The sequence below is a fragment of the Salvelinus fontinalis genome, chromosome 35 (assembly GCF_029448725.1).
Source record: "Salvelinus fontinalis isolate EN_2023a chromosome 35, ASM2944872v1, whole genome shotgun sequence".
Taxonomy (NCBI): Eukaryota; Metazoa; Chordata; class Actinopteri; order Salmoniformes; family Salmonidae; genus Salvelinus; species Salvelinus fontinalis.
The window spans coordinates 39,595,595-39,618,545 of NC_074699.1; the positions used below are offsets into that span (position 1 = coordinate 39,595,595).

General features: G+C 43.7%; 1 protein-coding gene across 11 annotated transcripts in view; it reads left to right on the forward strand.

The window, feature by feature from the left end:
- Window positions 1-22,241, forward strand: part of LOC129834843 (DIS3-like exonuclease 1) — a 52,071-nt gene extending 29,830 nt beyond the window's left edge. For 3 of the 11 annotated variants that reach the window (XM_055900161.1, XM_055900164.1, XM_055900163.1), the window contains 11 exons: window positions 1,663-1,922; window positions 5,187-5,279; window positions 5,703-5,857; window positions 11,099-11,177; window positions 11,580-11,709; window positions 12,663-12,823; window positions 13,225-13,379; window positions 15,517-15,695; window positions 15,969-16,114; window positions 19,074-19,245; window positions 19,511-22,241. In XM_055900161.1, coding sequence (XP_055756136.1) covers window positions 1,663-1,922; window positions 5,187-5,279; window positions 5,703-5,857; window positions 11,099-11,177; window positions 11,580-11,709; window positions 12,663-12,823; window positions 13,225-13,379; window positions 15,517-15,695; window positions 15,969-16,114; window positions 19,074-19,245; window positions 19,511-19,879 — 1,899 coding nt within the window. In that variant the 3' untranslated portion in view covers window positions 19,880-22,241. Of the gene's footprint in view, window positions 1-1,662; window positions 1,923-5,186; window positions 5,280-5,702; window positions 5,858-11,098; window positions 11,178-11,579; window positions 11,710-12,662; window positions 12,824-13,224; window positions 13,380-15,516; window positions 15,696-15,968; window positions 16,120-19,073; window positions 19,246-19,510 lie in introns of those variants that run through there. The other 8 variants (XR_008756320.1, XR_008756318.1, XR_008756316.1 and 5 more) reach the window with 8 other exon arrangements.
- The last annotated feature ends 710 nt before the right edge of the window (window positions 22,242-22,951 follow it).

Below are 22,951 nucleotides of genomic sequence, written 5' to 3' on the forward strand. Positions count from 1 at the left end.
AACTGTATCCAGTTATAGTATAATATACCATCCTCATAGAGAACTGTATCCAGTTATAGTATAATATACCATCCTCATAGAGAACTGTATCCAGGTAGGTTATAGTATAATATACCATCCTCATAGAGAACTGTATCCAGGTAGGTTATAGTATAATATACCATCCTCATAGAGATCTGTATCCAGTTATAGTATAATATACCATCCTCATAGAGATCTGTATCCAGGTAGGTTATAGTATAATATACCATCCTCATAGAGATCTGTATCCAGTTATAGTATAATATACCATCCTCATAGAGAACTGTATCCAGGTAGGTTATAGTATAATATACCATCCTCATAGAGAACTGTATCCAGGTAGGTTATAGTATAATATACCATCCTCATAGAGAACTGTATCCAGTTATAGTATAATATACCATCCTCATAGAGATCTGTATCCAGTTATAGTATAATATACCATCCTCATAGAGAACTGTATCCAGGTAGGTTATAGTATAATATACCATCCTCATAGAGAACTGTATCCGGAGGTTATAGTATAATATACCATCCTCATAGAGAACTGTATCCGGAGGTTATAGTATAATATACCATCCTCATAGAGAACTGTATCCAGGTAGGTTATAGTATAATATACCATCCTCATAGAGAACTGTATCCAGTTATAGTATAATACACCATCCTCATAGAGAACTGTATCCGGTAGGTTATAGTATAATATACCATCCTCATAGAGAACTGTATCCAGTTATAGTATAATATACCATCCTCATAGAGAACTGTATCCGGTAGGTTATAGTATAATATACCATCCTCATAGAGAACTGTATCCAGTTATAGTATAATATACCATCCTCATAGAGATCTGTATCCAGGTAGGTTATAGTATAATATACCATCCTCATCGAGATACTGTATCCAGTTATAGTATAATATACCATCCTCATAGAGAACTGTATCCAGTTATAGTATAATACACCATCCTCATAGAGAACTGTATCCAGGTAGGTTATAGTATAATATACCATCCTCATAGAGATCTGTATCCAGTTATAGTATAATATACCATCCTCATAGAGAACTGTATCCAGGTAGGTTATAGTATAATATACCATCCTCATAGAGAACTGTATCCGGAGGTTATAGTATAATATACCATCCTCATAGAGAACTGTATCCAGGTAGGTTATAGTATAATATACCATCCCCATAGAGAACTGTATCCAGGTAGGTTATAGTATAATATACCATCCTCATAGAGATCTGTATCCAGTTATAGTATAATATACCATCCTCATAGAGAACTGTATCCAGGTAGGTTATAGTATAATATACCATCCTCATAGAGAACTGTATCCAGTTATAGTATAATATACCATCCTCATAGAGAACTGTATCCAGTTATAGTATAATACACCATCCTCATAGAGAACTGTATCCAGGTAGGTTCTAGTAAAGTCAGTCTTTGCACTAAGATGTAAATGGTTGTGTTTACCTCCATAAACGTGTCTTGCCGGGAGACCCTGTAGATGCAGCGGAGTACCTATGTAGAAATGAGGCTTTTTATTTTTTAAATGTATATTTCTTGGTGTGTGTGTCTGCATGTCTCTGTATGTTGATGTATGCGTCACTGCTCATCTGTTTGTGTGTATCTAGCTGGCTGAGATGCCAGTGGCCTCCCCTGAGAGCCCCTGGTCAGTAGACCCTGCTGAGGTGATTACCAGACGGGATCTGAGACAAACCCACCTGGTGTTCAGCATCGACCCTCGGGGCTGTGAGGACGTAGACGACACCCTGTCCATACGCAGCCTCCCCCCCGGCCCGGGGGGTCAGAGGTTAGAGCTGGGCGTTCACATCGCTGACGTCACACACTTTGTGAAAGAGGGGTCGCTGACGGACCTGGAGGCTCGCGCTAGGTGAGAGGGAGAGGGAATGTGTTTGAGTGTCTGTGAGGCATGGGCCAGGTCCTCCCTCTATTTAAACAAATAAAAACATGTATTAACCCTTCCACCACCCCCCCCTCTTCGGAGGACATATATCTTCTGGGGTTTTTTTACAGATGTTTTGCTACATATACATATGTTTTACATACCCGGTACCTTGATATAAAGCATACCAATAATATAACAATAATCACATAACAATAACACATTACCAAACAAACTCTTTAATCCCAACCTTCAGCCAATCGCAACCCTCAGCCAATCGCAACCCTCAGCCAATCGCAACCCTCAGCCAATCCCAACCCTCAGCCAATCCCAACCCTCAGCCAATCCCAACCCTCAGCCAATCCCAACCCTCAGCCAATCCCAACCCTCAGGCACTCCCAACCCTCAGCCAATCCCAACCCTCAGCCAATCCCAACCCTCAGCCAATCCCAACCCTCAGCCAATCGCAAACCTCAGCCAATCCCAACCATCAGCCAATCCCAACCCTCAGCCACTCTCAGCCCATCCCACCTATCACCATAGACCATCCTCATTTGCTTTCCATGTGCCATGTATTTTTCAATTGTGCTGTGAAGCTTTATCATACATGTTGAACCTTTCTAATCGTATCCACAGATTATGAGCTAAAGATGAAAACCTTTCCTACCAGTATTATTGTATTATTTATTGACTTCCAGATCGCCCAACACTGCTATTTGTAAGGTTCATTTTAAATGCATGTTGTGATTTTTTTAACCATTCCTGAACCTGTGACCATAAACAAGCTACATAGGAGCAATACCAGAATAAATGATCTAGTGATTCTGTCTCTTCGCAGCAAAATCTACAGAGCGGAGATTGTTGTACGCCCCATATATATATATACATAGCGTTCTGTTGGTGGCAAGAATTCTATACAATAACTTACATTGAAAACCTCGAAGTGTTGAATCAAGTGTAGTGTTTTTGTACCAGTTCATAAACCATGTGTCATGGAATTAGTACGTCACAAATCTCCTCCTATTTACTTTACAACCTGTATGGCGCAGCTGGCAACATTTCTGTCCTAAAAATGAAACTGGTATATTTTTCTATTTATGCCAGTTCCTTTCAGCCAGTTTGTATCTTTAATATATGGCAGGCAAACAAGTTCCCTACCTTCTCCCCTTTTCCACTTGCCTCCTCCATTTTTGTGGTAGTGCTGCAATCAGTTCATTATAAGTTTGGATTGAGCAGATATTCCCATATATATTCGATAACTTCGTTTGTGACTTAACTCCTACATTTCTATTCATAATATCATTAATAAATATAACACCAGTTTTAAAAAAATATTTTAAAAATCCATAAAGAATGGTTTTTAATTCATCAGTACATTTGAGTTTAACCATAACATTTGTTGCAATATTTGTTCTATATTTTAAAACTTAAATTGTAACCAGCTTTGTACGGCTTGTTTAAGAAAGGGCCATACTTTAAACAACATTTCCTTTCCAATTAGTCGGAAATGAGAAGTTGTAATCTGTATGAAGGCAAAAAAGCCATTTTTGAACAAAGGACGAGCTTTTCTTAATAATCTACTGAAGAACCATTTTGGGTTTAATTTATGTATGAGTGAAGCTTTTAGTGAGAGGTTTAAAGCTTTAATATTTAATTTAATTTTATCCCCCAAAACTCATATTCATTATATAAATAGGCACATTTAATTGTTTTCTGGTTTAGCATTCCAAATAAAATGAAATATCTTTTGCTCATATGATTTAAAAAATGAGTCGTCCGGAGTTGGCAGCACCATTAGTGAGTAAATTGTGATAGGACCAAAGAGTTAATCAATGTGATTTTTCCATAAATAGACAAGTATTTACCTCTCCGTGGTTGCAGAATCTCATCTATTTTTGCTAACTTTCTATTGAAATTAATTGTGGTAAATTCATTTATATTTTTTGAGATGTGAATATCAAGTATGTCTACTTCACCATCCGCCCATTTTATTGGTAAACTACAAGGTAGTGTAAACACTCTATTTTTTTAACGATCCAATACGTAATATGGTACACTTGTCATAATTAGGTTTTAATCCAGAGAGGCTAGAAAAGTGACCAAGATATTCAATGAGACTGTACAGGGATCCAGAGTCATCAACATACATTGACACTTTAGGTTTTATCCCCTGGATTTCTAGCCCCTTGATATTCTTGTTGGATCTCATTTTAATAGCTAGCATTTCAATGGCCATAATAAATAGATATGGAGACAACGGACAGCCTTGTTTTACTCCTCTTAAAAGCTCTATATTTTCTGAGAAGTAACTATTATTTACTATTTTACATCTGGGGTTGCTATACATAACTTTAACCCATTGTGTAAGAGAGTCACGAAAATTAAAGTAATCCATAAATTCTAGTCGTACTTTATCAAACGCCTTTTCAAAATCTGCTATGTAGACCAGACCTGGTATCTTCGATGTTTCATAATGTTAAATTATTTCAAGTAATTGTCGTATATTATCTCCAATATATCGTCCATGTAAAAAAAACTGTCTGATCAGGATGAACAATATTTGGTAAAAACTTTTTTTATTCTATGTGCTATGCATTTTGCCAGGATTTTCACATCCCAACTTTGAAGTGTTAGAGGCCTCCAGTGTTTTAAATGGACTGGATCTTTATACTTCCCACCTGGGTTCTGTTTTAGTAGTAATGAAACCAGACCTTCTTGTTGAGTACCTGAAAGTCTACCGTTTGTATAAGATTAATTAAAAAGTGCTAATAATGGATCTTTGAGTACATCAGAAAAGGTCTGATATCCCTCTACTGGTATACCATCAAGCCCTGGTGTTTTTCCAGACTGAAAAGATTTTATTGCCTCAAAAAGTTCCTTTTCTGTAAGTTGGCCTTCACACAGGTCTTTCTGTAAATGTGTTAATTTTACATTATTATTATTATTATTATTATTATTAGGAAAGAAATCCTTACAGTTAACATCATTCAGTGGAAATGGAGGAGACTGAAAAGAAAACATATGCTTAAAATATTATTTCAAAATATCATTTGGTGAATCATGGATAACTCCTCCCTTAAAGTGACCCTGGAATACCCACTTTGCTTAAGTCAACGGTTCTGGCAGGTCCCTCCTGTCCGTCTCCCTCCCCCAGTCTGACAGTCAGTATGGTCTGATGTTGTGGGGTCAGTCGCCCCCTGCTGGTGACTGTGTTAGCTCCAGTAACTCTTTCTCCTGTCATGTTCTCATCAGGGCCACCACCTACTACCTGGCCGACCGCAGGTATGACATGCTGCCTGCTGTCCTCAGTGCTGACCTCTGCTCTCTGCTGGGAGGGGTGGACAGGTGAGAGATCAACACTACATCACACTGACCTCTGACCTCTGCTGGGAGGGGTGGACAGGTGAGAGATCAACACTACATCACACTGACCTCTGACCTCTGTTGGGAGGGGTGGACAGGTGAGAGATCAACACTACATCACACTGACCTCTGACCTCTGTTGGGAGGAGTGGACAGGTGAAGGAACAACACTTACTGACACCACAACACACTGACCTCTGACCTCTGCTCTGTAAACCTCAGTGAAGTTTATCAGGATGACTCATTTAGTCTTAGGTCACTCTCATAACGTTGGTTGGAACTATCCAGTAGACTGAGGCTGTATGTCCTTGTCTCATTAACAGCTGTCCGTGTGTCCCTCTGTTCGTGTCTGTGTGTCCCTCTGTGCGTGTTTGTGTGTCTCTCTGTGCGTGTCCGTGTGTCCAGGTATGCCATGAGCGTCATGTGGGACCTGGATGCCCAGACCCTGGCGGTGAACAAGGTGTGGTACGGTCGTACACTTATCCAATCCTCCTACCAGCTTTACTATGAACTGGCCCAGGCTCTGCTCAACGGAGAGGAGGCAGAGGTCCCAGAACTAGGTACCATCATGTTTTAATACTGCTGAATGGAGAGGAGACAGAGGTCCCAGAACTAGGTACCCATCATGTTTTAATACTGCTGAATGGAGAGGAGACAGAGGTACCATCATGTTTTAATACTGCTGAATAGAGAGGAGACAGAGGTCCCAGAACTAGGTACCATCATGTTTTAATACTGCTGAATGGAGAGGAGACAGAGGTCCCAGAACTAGGTACCATCATGTTTTAATACTGCTGAATGGAGAGGGGACAGAGGTCCCAGAACTAGGTACCCATCATGTTTTAATACTGCTGAATGGAGAGGAGACAGAGGTCCCAGAACTAGGTACCATCATGTTTTAATACTGCTGAATGGAGAGGGGACAGAGGTCCCAGAACTAGGTACCCATCATGTTTTAATACTGCTGAATGGAGAGGAGACAGAGGTCCCAGAACTAGGTACCATCATGTTTTAATACTGCTGAATGGAGAGGAGACAGAGGTCCCAGAACTAGGTACCATCATGTTTTAATACTGCTGAACGGAGAGGAGACAGAGGTCCCAGAACTAGGTACCATCATGTTTTAATACTGCTGAATGGAGAGGAGACAGAGGTCCCAGAACTAGGTACCATCATGTTTTAATACTGCTGAATGGAGAGGAGACAGAGGTCCCAGAACTAGGTACCCATCATGTTTTAATACTGCTGAATGGAGAGGAGACAGAGGTACCATCATGTTTTAATACTGCTGAATGGAGAGGCGACAGAGGTCCCAGAACTAGGTACCATCATGTTTTAATACTGCTGAATGGAGAGGAGACAGAGGTACCATCATGTTTTAATACTGCTGAATGGAGAGGAGACAGAGGTCCCAGAACTAGGTACCATCATGTTTTAATACTGCTGAATGGAGAGGAGACAGAGGTCCCAGAACTAGGTACCCATCATGTTTTAATACTGCTGAATGGAGAGGAGACAGAGGTCCCAGAACTAGGTACCATCATGTTTTAATACTGCTGAATGGAGAGGAGACAGAGGTCCCAGAACTAGGTACCCATCATGTTTTAATACTGCTGAATGGAGAGGAGACAGAGGTCCCAGAACTAGGTACCATCATGTTTTAATACTGCTGAATGGAGAGGAGACAGAGGTCCCAGAACTAGGTACCATCATGTTTTAATACTGCTGAATGGAGAGGAGACAGAGGTACCATCATGTTTTAATACTGCTGAATGGAGAGGAGACAGAGGTACCATCATGTTTTAATACTGCTGAATGGAGAGGAGACAGAGGTCCCATCATGTTTTAATACTGCTGAATGGAGAGGAGACAGAGGTACCATCATGTTTTAATACTGCTGAATGGAGAGGAGACAGAGGTCCCAGAACTAGGTACCATCATGTTTTAATACTGCTGAATGGAGAGGAGACAGAGGTCCCAGAACTAAGTACCATCATGTTTTAATACTGCTGAATGGAGAGGAGACAGAGGTCCCAGAACTAAGTACCATCATGTTTTAATACTGCTGAATAGAGAGGAGACAGAGGTCCCAGAACTAGGTACCATCATGTTTTAATACTGCTGAATGGAGAGGAGACAGAGGTACCATCATGTTTTAATACTGCTGAACGGAGAGGAGACAGAGGTCCCAGAACTAGGTACCATCATGTTTTAATACTGCTGAATGGAGAGGAGACAGAGGTCCCAGAACTAGGTACCCATCATGTTTTAATACTGCTGAATGGAGAGGAGACAGAGGTCCCAGAACTAGGTACCATCATGTTTTAATACTGCTGAATGGAGAGGAGACAGAGGTCCCATCATGTTTTAATACTGCTGAATGGAGAGGGGACAGAGGTCCCATCATGTTTTAATACTGCTGAATGGAGAGGAGACAGAGGTCCCAGAACTAGGTACCATCATGTTTTAATACTGCTGAATGGAGAGGAGACAGAGGTCCCAGAACTAGGTACCATCATGTTTTAATACTGCTGAATGGAGAGGAGACAGAGGTCCCAGAACTAGGCACCATCATGTTTTAATACTGCTGAATGAAGAGGAGACAGAGGTACCATCATGTTTTAATACTGCTGAATGGAGAGGAGACAGAGGTCCCAGAACTAGGTACCCATCATGTTTTAATACTGCTGAATGGAGAGGAGACAGAGGTCCCAGAACTAGGTACCATCATGTTTTAATACTGCTGAATGGAGAGGAGACAGAGGTCCCAGAACTAGGTACCATCATGTTTTAATACTGCTGAATGGAGAGGAGACAGAGGTACCATCATGTTTTAATACTGCTGAATAGAGAGGAGACAGAGGTCCCAGAACTAGGTACCATCATGTTTTAATACTGCTGAATAGAGAGGAGACAGAGGTCCCAGAACTAGGTACCATCATGTTTTAATACTGCTGAATGGAGAGGGGACAGAGGTACCATCATGTTTTAATACTGCTGAATGGAGAGGAGACAGAGGTACCATCATGTTTTAATACTGCTGAATGGAGAGGAGACAGAGGTCCCAGAACTAGGTACCCATCATGTTTTAATACTGCTGAATGGAGAGGAGACAGAGGTACCATCATGTTTTAATACTGCTGAATGGAGAGGAGACAGAGGTCCCAGAACTAGGTACCATCATGTTTTAATACTGCTGAATGGAGAGGAGACAGAGGTCCCAGAACTAGGTACCATCATGTTTTAATACTGCTGAATGGAGAGGAGACAGAGGTACCATCATGTTTTAATACTGCTGAATGGAGAGGAGACAGAGGTACCATCATGTTTTAATACTGCTGAATGGAGAGGAGACAGAGGTACCATCATGTTTTAATACTGCTGAATGGAGAGGAGACAGAGGTCCCAGAACTAGGTACCATCATGTTTTAATACTGCTGAATGGAGAGGAGACAGAGGTCCCAGAACTAGGTACCATCATGTTTTAATACTGCTGAATGGAGAGGAGACAGAGGTCCCAGAACTAGGTACCCATCATGTTTTAATACTGCTGAATGGAGAGGAGACAGAGGTCCCAGAACTAGGTACCATCATGTTTTAATACTGCTGAATAGAGAGGAGACAGAGGTTGTCCACTACCCTTCTCCAGGCTGTCTAAAGTAGTGCACTACCCTTCTCCAGGCTGTCTAAAGTAGTGCACTACCCTTCTCCAGGCTGTCTAAAGTAGTGCACTACCCTTCTCCAGGCTGTCTAAAGTAGTGCACTACCCTTCTCCAGGCTGTCTAAAGTAGTGCACTACCCTTCTCCAGGCTGTCTAAAGTAGTGCACTACCCTTCTCCAGGCTGTCTAAAGTAGTGCACTACCCTTCTCCAGGCTGTCTAAAGTAGTGCACTACCCTTCTCCAGGCTGTCTAAAGTAGTGCACTACCCTTCTCCAGGCTGTCTAAAGTAGTGCACTACCCTTCTCCAGGCTGTCTAAAGTAGTGCACTACCCTTCTCCAGGCTGTCTAAAGTAGTGCACTACCCTTCTCCAGGCTGTCTAAAGTAGTGCACTACCCTTCTCCAGGCTGTCTAAAGTAGTGCACTACCCTTCTCCAAGCTGTCTAAAGTAGTGCACTACCCTTCTCCAGGCTGTCTAAAGTAGTGCACTACCCTTCTCCAAGCTGTCTAAAGTAGTGCACTACCCTTCTCCAGGCTGTCTAAAGTAGTGCACTACCCTTCTCCAGGCTGTCTAAAGTAGTGCACTACCCTTCTCCAGGCTGTCTAAAGTAGTGCACTACCCTTCTCCAGGCTGTCTAAAGTAGTGCACTACCCTTCTCCAGGCTGTCTAAAGTAGTGCACTACCCTTCTCCAGGCTGTCTAAAGTAGTGCACTACCCTTCTCCAGGCTGTCTAAAGTAGTGCACTACCCTTCTCCAGGCTGTCTAAAGTAGTGCACTACCCTTCTCCAGGCTATCTAAAGTAGTGCACTACCCTTCTCCAGGCTGTCTAAAGTAGTGTACTACCCTTCTCCAGGCTGTCTAAAGTAGTGCACTACCCTTCTCCAGGCTGTCTAAAGTAGTGCACTACCCTTCTCCAGGCTGTCTAAAGTAGTGCACTACCCTTCTCCAGTAGTGCACTACCCTTCTCCAGGCTGTCTAAAGTAGTGCACTACCCTTCTCCAGGCTGTCTAAAGTAGTGCACTACCCTTCTCCAGGCTGTCTAAAGTAGTGCACTACCCTTCTCCAGGCTGTCTAAAGTAGTGCACTACCCTTCTCCAGGCTGTCTAAAGTAGTGCACTACCCTTCTCCAGGCTGTCTAAAGTAGTGCACTACCCTTCTCCAGGCTGTCTAAAGTAGTCCACTACCCTTCTCCAGGCTGTCTAAAGTAGTGCACTACCCTTCTCCAGGCTGTCTAAATTAGTGCACTACCCTTCTCCAGGCTGTCTAAAGTAGTGCACTACCCTTCTCCAAGCTGTCTAAAGTAGTGCACTACCCTTCTCCAGGCTGTCTAAAGTAGTGCACTACCCTTCTCCAAGCTGTCTAAAGTAGTGCACTACCCTTCTCCAGGCTGTCTAAAGTAGTGCACTACCCTTCTCCAGGCTGTCTAAAGTAGTGCACTACCCTTCTCCAGGCTGTCTAAAGTAGTGCACTACCCTTCTCCAGGCTGTCTAAAGTAGTGCACTACCCTTCTCCAGGCTGTCTAAAGTAGTGCACTACCCTTCTCCAGGCTGTCTAAAGTAGTGCACTACCCTTCTCCAGGCTGTCTAAAGTAGTGCACTACCCTTCTCCAGGCTGTCTAAAGTAGTGCACTACCCTTCTCCAGGCTGTCTAAAGTAGTGCACTACCCTTCTCCAGGCTGTCTAAAGTAGTGCACTACCCTTCTCCAGGCTGTCTAAAGTAGTGCACTACCCTTCTCCAGGCTGTCTAAAGTAGTGCACTACCCTTCTCCAGGCTGTCTAAAGTAGTGCACTACCCTTCTCCAGGCTGTCTAAAGTAGTGCACTACCCTTCTCCAGGCTATCTAAAGTAGTGCACTACCCTTCTCCAGGCTGTCTAAAGTAGTGTACTACCCTTCTCCAGGCTGTCTAAAGTAGTGCACTACCCTTCTCCAGGCTGTCTAAAGTAGTGCACTACCCTTCTCCAGGCTGTCTAAAGTAGTGCACTACAGAGGGAATAGGGTGCTATAGTAGTGCACTACAGAGGGAATAGAACACATGTGTGTGTATGTTCTGGTTTCATTCATTTTATTGTGAAGCCAAAGTCATTTCCTCATTGTGTTGTCAATAAAGTTATATTCTTCTTCTTCTTCTTCTTATTCTATAGCCCAGCTACCACCTTGGGAGAGGGATGCCAAGCTGGCCCAGCTCACCCAGGCCCTGGAAACCCTCACCCACGTGGCCAGGTGGGTACTAGAGGGTTTCTGTTAATCATTGTCTCACCCACGTGGCCAGAAGAGGCTTTCTGCTAATCACTGTCTCACCCACGTAGCCAGGTGGGTACTAGAGGGTTTCTGTTAATCATTGTCTCACCCACGGGGCCAGAAGAGGCTTTCTGTGTATCACTGTCTCACCCACGTGGCCAGGTGGGTACTAGGGGTTTCTGTTAATCATTGTCTCACCCACGTAGCCAGGTGGGTAGTAGAGGGTTTATGTTAATCACTGTCTCACCCACGTGGCCAGGTGGGTACTAGGGGTTTCTGTTAATCACTGTCTCACCCACGTGGCCAGAAGAGGCTTTCTGTTAATCATTGTTATAGAATGATTAGATAACACTGACATAAATGCACCATCCATCTGTCCACCAGACAGCTGCGTGCCCAGAGGGACAAGGGAGGAGCGTTGGAGCTGGAGGGGGTAGAGGTGAGGGCGCAGCTGGATGAAGACAAGAACATCACAGCCCTGGTGCCCAGACAACCACTGGAGGTCCATGAGACGGTGGGTAACAAAACATTGTAGCAACAGACGTTTGAATTCATATTTCTGTTCACTGTTTTCTTGTGCCACAAAAAAAAGGTTACGTTGAAGAAAAAAACACACATACAATTGGGATTTCGACTGTTGTAATGTTTGTTGTTGTCATGTTTGTTGTTGTCATGTTTGTTGTTGTCATGTTTGTTGTTGTAATGTTTGTTGTTGTCATGTTTGTTGTTGTAATGTTTGTTGTTGTCATGTTTGTTGTTGTCATGTTTGTTGTTGTCATGTTTGGCTGTTGTAATGTTTGACTGTTGTCATGTTTGTTGTCATGTTTGACTGTTGTAATGTTTGACTGTTGTAATGTTTGACTGTTGTAATGTTTGTTGTTGTAATGTTTGTTGTTGTCATGTTTGTTGTTGTCATGTTTGGCTGTTGTAATGTTTGACTGTTGTAATGTTTGACTGTTGTCATGTTTGTTGTTGTAATGTTTGTTGTTGTAATGTTTGTTGTTGTAATGTTTGTTGTTGTCATGTTTGGCTGTTGTCATGTTTGTTGTTCTAAGTTTTGACTGTTGTAATGTTTGACTGTTGTAATGTTTGTTGTTGTCATGTTTGTTGTTGTCATGTTTGGCTGTTGTAATGTTTGACTGTTGTCATGTTTGTTGTCATGTTTGACTGTTGTCATGTTTGACTGTTGTCATGTTTGTTGTTGTCATGTTTGTTGTTGTCATGTTTGTTGTTGTAATGTTTGACTGTTGTCATGTTTGGCTGTTGTAATGTTTGACTGTTGTCATGTTTGTTGTTGTAATGTTTGTTGTTGTAATGTTTGACTGTTGTCATGTTTGTTGTTGTAACTGACTATTTGAAGAAGTAGAAACCATAGCATGTTAGCCAACGAATCCTGCTTGTCGTTCCTATCAAGGAGCTAGCCAATGCACATCCTAGCTAACAAGATGGAGACGGGTGTGTTTCCAGGTGGCAGAGTGCATGATCTATGCCAACCACTGGGTGGCCCGTAAGATCCAGGAGAGTTTCCCCCAGCAGGCCTTGCTGCGCCACCACCCGCCCCCACGCCAGGAGTTCTTCAACCAGCTACAGGACAGTGCCCGGGCACGCGGCTTCACCATAGACACCAGGTATACTGTTACTATGGTGTCACTAACTAACCAGCCATTTAACTATACATAGACACCAGGTACAGGTTATAAGCTGTGTTAATAACACTTCTATTAACTGTGTTATAAGCCGTTGAACTATCGATATGCATCGAATTATTATCGTCTTTGAACAGAGACATGGAACAGTCCAGACATGTATCATATTAAATATGTCAAATTATTGACTTGCACTTTATGTAGTTTTGCCTTGTGCAATGGAACGAATGGAATACTCCCAAAAGTGCAAACTACAAATATTTGACAAATGTGTTTGATCCCATGTCTGCACACCAGTCAACCAAAAGAACAACTAATTAAAATGTACAGGCGAGATCAAATGACAAATAGCAGTAAAGTTCAACCTTGACTCCCTGTCCCAGGTCAAACAAGGCCCTGGCTGACTCCCTGGACCGGGCTGTGGACCCCCGGGACCCGCTGGTGAACCGGCTGCTGAGGGTGATGGCTACCATGGCCATGTCTAATGCCCTCTACTTCTCTACCGGAGCCTGCCAGGTCGACCAGTACTATCACTATGGTAACTAATGTCCTCAGGCCCAGTACTATCACTATGGTAACTAATGTCATCAGGACCAGTACTATCACTATGGTAACTAATGTCATCAGGACCAGTACAATCACTATGGTAACTAATGTCATCAGGACCAGTGCTATCACTATGGTAACTAATGTCCTCAGGACCATTGCTATCACTATGGTAGCTAATGTCCTCAGGACCAGCACTATCACTATGGTAACTAATGTCCTCAGGACCAGTACTATCACTATGGTAACTAATGTCTTCAGGACCAGTACTATCACTATGGTAACTAATGTCCTCAGGACCACTACTATCACTATGGTAACTAATGTCATCAGGACCAGTACAATCACTATGGTAACTAATGTCATCAGGACCAGTGCTATCACTATGGTAACTAATGTCCTCAGGACCATTGCTATCACTATGGTAGCTAATGTCCTCAGGACCAGCACTATCACTATGGTAACTAATGTCCTCAGGACCAGTACTATCACTATGGTAACTAATGTCTTCAGGACCAGTACTATCACTATGGTAACTAATGTCCTCAGGACCACTACTATCACTATGGTAACTAATGTCCTCAGGACCAGTACTATCACTATGGTAACTAATGTCCTCAGGACCACTACTATCACTATGGTAACTAATGTCATCAGGACCAGTACAATCACTATGGTAACTAATGTCATCAGGACCAGTGCTATCACTATGGTAACTAATGTCCTCAGGACCATTGCTATCACTATGGTAGCTAATGTCCTCAGGACCAGCACTATCACTATGGTAACTAATGTCCTCAGGACCAGTACTATCACTATGGTAACTAATGTCTTCAGGACCAGTACTATCACTATGGTAACTAATGTCCTCAGGACCACTACTATCACTATGGTAACTAATGTCCTCAGGACCAGTACTATCACTATGGTAACTAATGTCCTCAGGACCAGTACAATCACTATGGTAACTAATGTCCTCAGGACCAGTACTATCACTATGGTAACTAATGTCCTCAGGACCAGTACTATCACTATGGTAACTAATGTCTTCAGGACCAGTACTATCACTATGGTAATTAATGTCCTCAGGACCAGTACTATCACTATGGTAACTAATGTCCTCAGGACCAGTACTATCACTATGGTAACTAATGTCCTCAGGACCACTACTATCACTATGGTAACTAATGTCTTCAGGACCAGTACTATCACTATGGTAACTAATGTCCTCAGGACCAGTACTATCACTATGGTAACTAATGTCTTCAGGACCAGTACTATCACTATGGTAACTAATGTCCTCAGGACCAGTACTATCACTATGGTAACTAATGTCTTCAGGACCAGTACTATCACTATGGTACTAATGTTCTCAGGACCAGTACTATCACTAGCAATTTGACAGTGGCTCTACCTTGTCTTTTGGATAGGTGAAGTTTTCACCATATTGTAAATACCTCTCCAGTTCTTTCAGACCTACTCTCAGGGCCCAGGGGCATCAGGTTATATCTGGACAGATCTACTCTCAGGGCCCAGGTTATATCTGGACAGATCTTCTCTCAGGGCCCAGGAGCATCAGGTTATATCTGGACAGATCTACTCTCAGGGCCCAGGGACATCAGGTTATATCTGGACAGATCTACTCTCAGGGCCCAGGTTATATCTGGACATATCTACTCTCAGGGCCCAGGAGGAAGGTGCATCCGGTTATATCAGGACAGATCTACTCTCAGGAGCATCAGGTTATATCTGGACAGATCTACTCTCAGGAGCATCAGGTTATATCTGGACAGATCTACTCTCAAGGACATCAGGTTATATCTGGACAGATCTACTCTCAGGGCCCAGGTTATATCTGGACAGATCTACTCTCAGGGCCCAGGTTATATCTGGACAGATCTACTCTCAGGGCCCAGGAGGAAGGGCCATCAGGTTATATCAGGACAGAGATGATGTGTTTACCTCTGTGTCCCTTCCTTCAGGTTATATCTGGACAGAGATGATGTGTTTACATCTGTGTCCCTTCCTTCAGGTTATATCTGGACAGAGATGACCCACTAACCCTAACCCTTCCTTCAGGTTATATCTGGACAGAGATGATATGTTTCCCTCTGTGTCCCTTCCTTCAGGTCTGGCTCTGGAACGATACACCCACTTCACCTCTCCCATCCGTCGCTATGCCGACATGATCGTCCACCGCCTGCTCGCCGCAGCCATCGCCATGGAGAAGGGGGCGGGGCCAGCCAAGGCCTTAGCCAGTAACAAAGAGTTGGAGGAGGTGGCTCAGCAAATCAACAACAAGAACAGGGTCAGTAATCGTAGCAATACCAAACATCCACAATAGCATTAAAAAAGCAAAATAAAGATCCGATGAGATAAGAGAAGATATCATACTTCTGTTATTTTATTAATCTCCAAATGGACGACTTGGGGGTGATGAAGACCTAAGGGTCAACATTGTTTCAATAAATGACATGGGAGCATAGAGCACAGTGTGTGGAGTCTTTTACTGTAGAAAGTCCCCTGTGAGGATGGGTATCTTCTGACATTGACCCCTGACCTCTACCCTCTGACCCCCTAGGCAGCACAGCATGCCCAGAAGGTGTCCACAGAGCTTTTCCAGTGTCTCTACTTCAGAGACAAAGACCCAGAGACAGACGAGCGCTGTGTGGCCGACGCGGTCATCTACACCATCAGAGCCAACGGCATGCTGGTCTTCATACCACAGTGAGGTCATAACAGTGAGGTCATAACAGTAGAACTGGTCTTCATACCACAGTAAGGTCATAACAGTGAGGTCATAACAGTGAGGTCATAACAGTGAGGTCATAACAGTAGAACTAGTCTTCATATCACAGTGAGGTCATAACAGTGAGGTCATAACAGTGAGGTCATAACAGTGAGGTCATAACAGTGAGGTCATAACAGTGAGGTCATAACAGTGAGGTCATAACAGTAGAGCTGGTCTTCATACCACAGTAAGGCCATAACAGTGAGGTCATAACAGTGAGGTCATAACAGTAAGGTCATAACAGTGAGGTCATAACAGTAATGTCATAACAGTGAGGTCATAACAGTAAGGTCATAACATTGAGGTCATAACAGTAATGTCATAACAGTGGGGTCATAACAGTGAGGTCATAACAGTGGAACTGGTCTTCATATCACAGTGAGGTCATAACAGTGAGGTCATAACAGTGAGGTCATAACAGTGAGGTCATAACAGTAGAACTGGTCTTCATATCACAGTGAGGTCATAACAGTGAGGTCATAACAGTAAGGTCATAACAGTGAGGTCATAACAGTAGAACTGGTCTTCATATCACAGTGAGGTCATAACAGTGAGGTCATAACAGTGAGGTCATAACAGTGAGGTCATAACAGTGAGGTCATAACAGTGGAACTGGTCTTCATATCACAGTGAGGTCATAACAGTGAGGTCATAACAGTGAGGTCATAACAGTGAGGTCATAACAGTAGAACTGGTCTTCATATCACAGTGAGGTCATAACAGTGAGGTCATAACAGTGAGGTCATAACAGTGAGGTCATAACAGTAGAACTGGTCTTCATATCACAGTGAGGTCATAACAGTAGAACTGGTCTTCATATCACAGTGAGGTCATAACAGTGAGGTCATAACAGTGAGGTCATAACAGTGAGGTCATAACAGTAGAGCTGGTCTTCATACCACAGTAAGGCCATAACAGTGAGGTCATAACAGTGAGGTCATAACAGTAAGGTCATAACAGTGAGGTCATAACAGTAAGGTCATAACAGTGAGGTCATAACAGTAAGGTCATAACAGTGAGGTCATAACAGTAGAGCTGGTCTTCATATCACAGTAAGGTCATAACAGTGAGGTCATAACAGTAAGGTCATAACAGTGAGGTCATAACAGTAGAACTGGTCTTCATACCACAGTGAGGTCATAACAGTGAGGTCATAACAGTGAGGTCATAACAGTAAGGTCATAACAGTGAGGTCATAACAGTAGAACTGGTCTTCATATCACAGTGAGGTCATAACAGTGAGGTCATAACAGTGAGGTCATAACAGTGAGGTCATAACAGTGGAACTGGTCTTCATATCACAGTGAGGTCATAACAGTGAGGTCATAACAGTGAGGTCATAACAGTGAGGTCATAACAGTAGAACTGGTCTTCATATCACAGTGAGGTCATAACAGTGAGGTCATAACAGTAGAACTGGTCTTCATATCACAGTGAGGTCATAACAGTAGAACTGGTCTTCATATCACAGTGAGGTCATAACAGTGAGGTCATAACAGTGAGGTCATAACAGTGAGGTCATAACAGTAGAGCTGGTCTTCATACCACAGTAAGGCCATAACAGTGAGGTCATAACAGTGAGGTCATAACAGTAAGGTCATAACAGTAAGGTCATAACAGTGAGGTCATAACAGTAAGGTCATAACAGTGAGGTCATAACAGTAAGGTCATAACAGTGAGGTCATAACAGTAGAGCTGGTCTTCATATCACAGTAAGGTCATAACAGTGAGGTCATAACAGTAAGGTCTACATAGTGAGGTTATAACAGTAGAACTGGTCTTCATACCACAGTGAGGTCATAACAGTGAGGTCATAACAGTAAGGTCATAACAGTGAGGTCATAACAGTAGAACTGGTCTTCATATCACAGTAAGGTCATAACAGTGAGGTCATAACAGTAAGGTCATAAGTGAGGTCATAACAGTAGAACTGGTCTTCATATCACAGTGAGGTCATAACAGTGAGGTCATAACAGTGAGGTCATAACAGTGAGGTCATAACAGTAGAGCTGGTCTTCATACCACAGTAAGGCCATAACAGTGAGGTCATAACAGTAAGGTCATAACAGTGAGGTCATAACAGTAAGGTCATAACAGTGAGGTCATAACAGTAGAACTGGTCTTCATATCACAGTGAGGTCATAACAGTAAGGTCATAACAGTGAGGTCATAACAGTAGAACTGGTCTTCATATCACAGTGAGGTCATAACAGTGAGGTCATAACAGTAAGGTCATAACAGTGAGGTCATAACAGTAGAACTGGTCTTCATATCACAGTGAGGTCATAACAGTGAGGTCATAACAGTGAGGTCATAACAGTGAGGTCATAACAGTAATGTCATAACAGTGAGGTCATAACAGTAGAGCTGGTCCCAGACCTGTTGGTGCTGTCTTACCAACTCATATGGTCATAACAGTAGAACTGCTCCCAGACCTGTTGGTGCCGTCTTACCAACTCATATGGTCATAACAATAGAACTGGTCCCAGACCTGTTGGTGCTGTCTTACCAACTCATATGGTCATAACAGTAGAACTGCTCCCAGACCTGTTGGTGCCGTCTTACCAACTCATATGGTCATAACAATAGAACTGGTCCCAGACCTGTTGGTGCTGTCTTACCAACTCATATGGTCATAACAGTAGAACTGGCCCCAGACCTGTTGGTGCTGTCTTACCAACTCATATGGTCATTGCCAACCAGTAAATCATAGAAGTTGACAAGACAGCACCAATAGATCTCAGACCAGGCTAGCATTGAACTGAGCAAAAACATACAGTAGAAATCACTATACTCTGTACAGTGATTTATGTTGAGATATTCCTCAAACAATATCCAGAAATAGGTTGATTAAAAAGACTACTGTAACACACTGACAACTGTGTGTGTTCCCAGGTATGGCCTGAAGGGGGCAGTGTACCTGAAGAACAGAGAGGGCCAGGTGGTGAGTGAGAGACAGGATGGAGGATGTGACTGGCAGACTGGTTCTCTACAGAGATACCTGGACCACATCACTACCACTACTGCTGCTGGCACCTCCACCTTCAACCTGTTCCAACACATCACCGTGAGTTGTACTCGATTACTTTACAAAGTGTCTGAAGACTCGGAGGGCTGTTATAGGATCAGTTTTGAAGAGGAGGGGGGGGGCTCTTGAGACGCTTTGTGAATACAGGCCCTGAGGGGGCCCACGTTCCTCCTGGAGAGCAATCTTCCTGCAGGATTTTGTTCCCGCCCTACTCTAACCTACCTCTGATTGGTCTAACCAGCTGCTCCTCAGGCTTCAGGTGTTTACAGATGAACTAATGCTAGTTCTATCCTCGTCCCCTCAGGTGCGTATCTCAGTACAACCATCACGTTGTCACTCAGACACAATCCGTCTGGAAGTGATCAGCAACAGGCCCCACCAGGCCCCCGAGACTCAGGCCCAGCCCCCCCAGCCCCAGGGGGCTAGGGGCCGGTCCCAGCTGGTCCAGGAGGTGGTTCGGCAGGCAGAGGAGGCTTCTCAGCAGGCGGAGGAGAAGAGGGGCCGGGCCTCCAAACTGTCCAAGGAGGAGAGAGAGTTCAGACAGAGTAAATGTCCCAACCTCTACTCTCTCCTGGAGGAGGTCAGGGAGCTGGCCTTGCTGGACCTGGCTGCCTGTGGAGCAGGTGGAGGTGGTCTGGGAGCAGCCGCTCAGGCTTGTGCCACGTCAGCATAGATGAGGTGGTGGAGAAGTAGGAGGAGGAACAGGTCTGGGAACAGCTGCTCAGCCCTGCGATACATCAACATGGATGAGGTGGTGGTGGTGGAGCAGGAGGAACAACAGGTCTGTGAACAGCTGCTCAGCCCTGCGATACATCAACATGGATGAGGTGGTGGTGGAGGAACAACAGGTCTGGGAACAGCTGCTTTGGTCTGCGGTACATCAACATGGATGAGGTGGTGGTGGAGGAGCAGGAGGAACAACAGGTCTGGGAACAGCTGCTCAGCCCTGCGGTACATCAACATGGATGAGGTGGTGGTGGAGGAGCTGGAGGAACAACAGGTCTGGGAACAGCTGCTCAGCCCTGCGGTACATCAACATGGATGAGGTGGTGGTGGAGGAGCTGGAGGAACAACAGGTCTGGGAACAGCTGCTCAGCCCTGCGGTACATCAACATGGATGAGGTGGTGGTGGAGGAGCTGGAGGAACAACAGGTCTGGGAACAGCTGCTCAGCCCTGCGGTACATCAACATGGATGAGGTGGTGGTGGAGGAGCAGGAGGAACAACAGGTCTGGGAACAGCTGCTCAGCCCTGCGGTACATCAACATGGATGAGGTGGTGGTGGTGGAGCAGGAGGAACAACAGGTCTGGGAACAGCTGCTTTGGTCTGCGGTACATCAACATGGATGAGGTGGTGGTGGTGGAGCAGGAGGAACAACAGGTCTGGGAACAGCTGCTCAACCCTGCGGTACATCAACATGGATGAGGTGGTGGTGGTGGAGCAGGAGGAACAACAGGTCTGGGAACAGCTGCTCAGCCCTGCGGTACATCAACATGGATGAGGTGGTGGTGGTGGAGCAGGAGGAACAACAGGTCTGGGAACAGCTGCTTTGGTCTGCGGTACATCAACATGGATGAGGTGGTGGTGGTGGAGCAGGAGGAACAACAGGTCTGGGAACAGCTGCTCAGCCCTGCGGTACATCAGCATAGAACTACATAAAACTTCTGATTCTGGGTCAGATTATTGTGGGGGAGGAAGGGGGCGGTTGAAGAGTAAGGAGGTGCAGGAGGCAGAGTAACAGGTCAACATCAGCATAAAACTTTAACACTGACTCAGGATCAGATTGTGGTGCTTTTCATAGACTTAACCTGCATGCAGACAGACCCTCTGGACTGACCATCTTACTATACATCCTGGGTGTTATCACCATGGTTACCAGACTCTACTTAGGCACATCTTTAGTCTTATTTGGAAAATGAACAGATGATTGAAGTTGTGAGATGAGACGGATGCATGTAATATTATATACATGGATACACACTGATTCAGGAACAGCTCTCAACAGGACAGTTACCATAGAAACATCTGGAACAAGCAGCAGCTCTGGTCTCAACAGGACAGTTACCATAGAAACATCTGAAACAAGCAGCAGCTCTGGTCTCAACAGGACAGTTACCATAGAAACTTCTGGAACAAACAGCAGCTCTGGTCTCAACAGGACAGTTACCATAGAAACATCTGGAACAAAAAGCAGCTCTGGTCTCAACAGGACAGTTACCATAGAAACATCTGGAACAAACAGCAGCTCTGGTCTCAACAGGACAGTTACCATAGAAACATCTGGAACAAGCAGCAGCTCTGGTCTCAACAGGACAGTTACCATAGAAACATCTGGAACAAACAGCAGCTCTGGTCTCAACAGGACAGTTACCATAGAAACATCTGGAACAAACAGCAGCTCTGGTCTCAACAGGACAGTTACCATAGAAACATCTGGAACAAACAGCAGCTCTGGTCTCAACAGGACAGTTACCATAGAAACATCTGGAACAAGCAGCAGCTCTGATCTCAACAGGACAGTTACCATAGAAACATCTGGAACAAGCAGCAGCTCTGGTCTCAACAGGACAGTTACCATAGAAACATCTGGAACAAGCAGCAGCTCTGGTCTCAACAGGACAGTTACCATAGAAACATCTGGAACAAACAGCAGCTCTGGTCTCAACAGGACAGTTACCATAGAAACATCTGGAACAAACAGCAGCTCTGGTCTCAACAGGACAGGTACCATAGAAACATCTAGAACAAGCAGCTACAGTTTTTACAAAACATTTCTCATGTTCTGTATTTGATTGAACACAGAGATATAGAATAGATTCCACATAAATCGATTCTCAGGCCATAGTTTTTTCACTGAACTGTATGACATCTGACCCTGAGGACAATGCCATTGTACAGCCTGGTATTGTATTTTAACCTAAATATATTTTTGTAATATTTTTGGCAGTTGGCATCTTGTGAAAAACAAGTATTTTCAAGTGCTCTATTCCATTATATAATGTTTTAAATGAATTAAAGTGCATTACCAAACCTGACAGTTGAACAGTGAAATGTGTATTTATCTGGGTGAAGATCAAACGTATCATGCTGTTAAGTCAAATGTCCCCAAGGCTTCAGGTAAATACGTTTACATTGTATTTATTTAGGATGGGAAAAAAGCTAGAATTGATGACGAGATTTTAATAAAAGCATAAATACAAGCATGATGCAAGTGACACAGTGATCTGAACGAGACTAGATGTTTGAGACAGTGATCTGAACAAGAGAGACTAGATGTTTGACACAGTGATCTGAACGAGACTAGATGTTTGAGACAGTGATCTGAACAATAGAGACTCCTACAGGTTATAATCTACAGCAAGACTAGTGAAGAGAGGACATTGTCCTGTCTGCCAATTAGTCTGTCAGATTGATATCTATTATAGAAAACAAGTAGAAAGCAACTTGTTTTATTTTTCTATGGCTGGTGATATGTTTTCAGATGAGTTGTGATGTGTTTTCAGATGAGTTGTCATGTGTTTTCAGATGAGTTGTGATGTGTTTTCAGATGAGTTGTGAAGTGTTTTCAGATGAGTTGTGATGTGTTTTCAGATGAGTTGTCATGTGTTTTCAGATGAGTTGTCATGTGTTTTCAGATGAGTTGTCATGTGTTTTCAGATGAGTTGTGAAGTGTTTTCAGATGAGTTGTGAAGTGTTTTCAGATGAGTTGTGATGTGTTTTCAGATGAGTTGTGATGTGTTTTCAG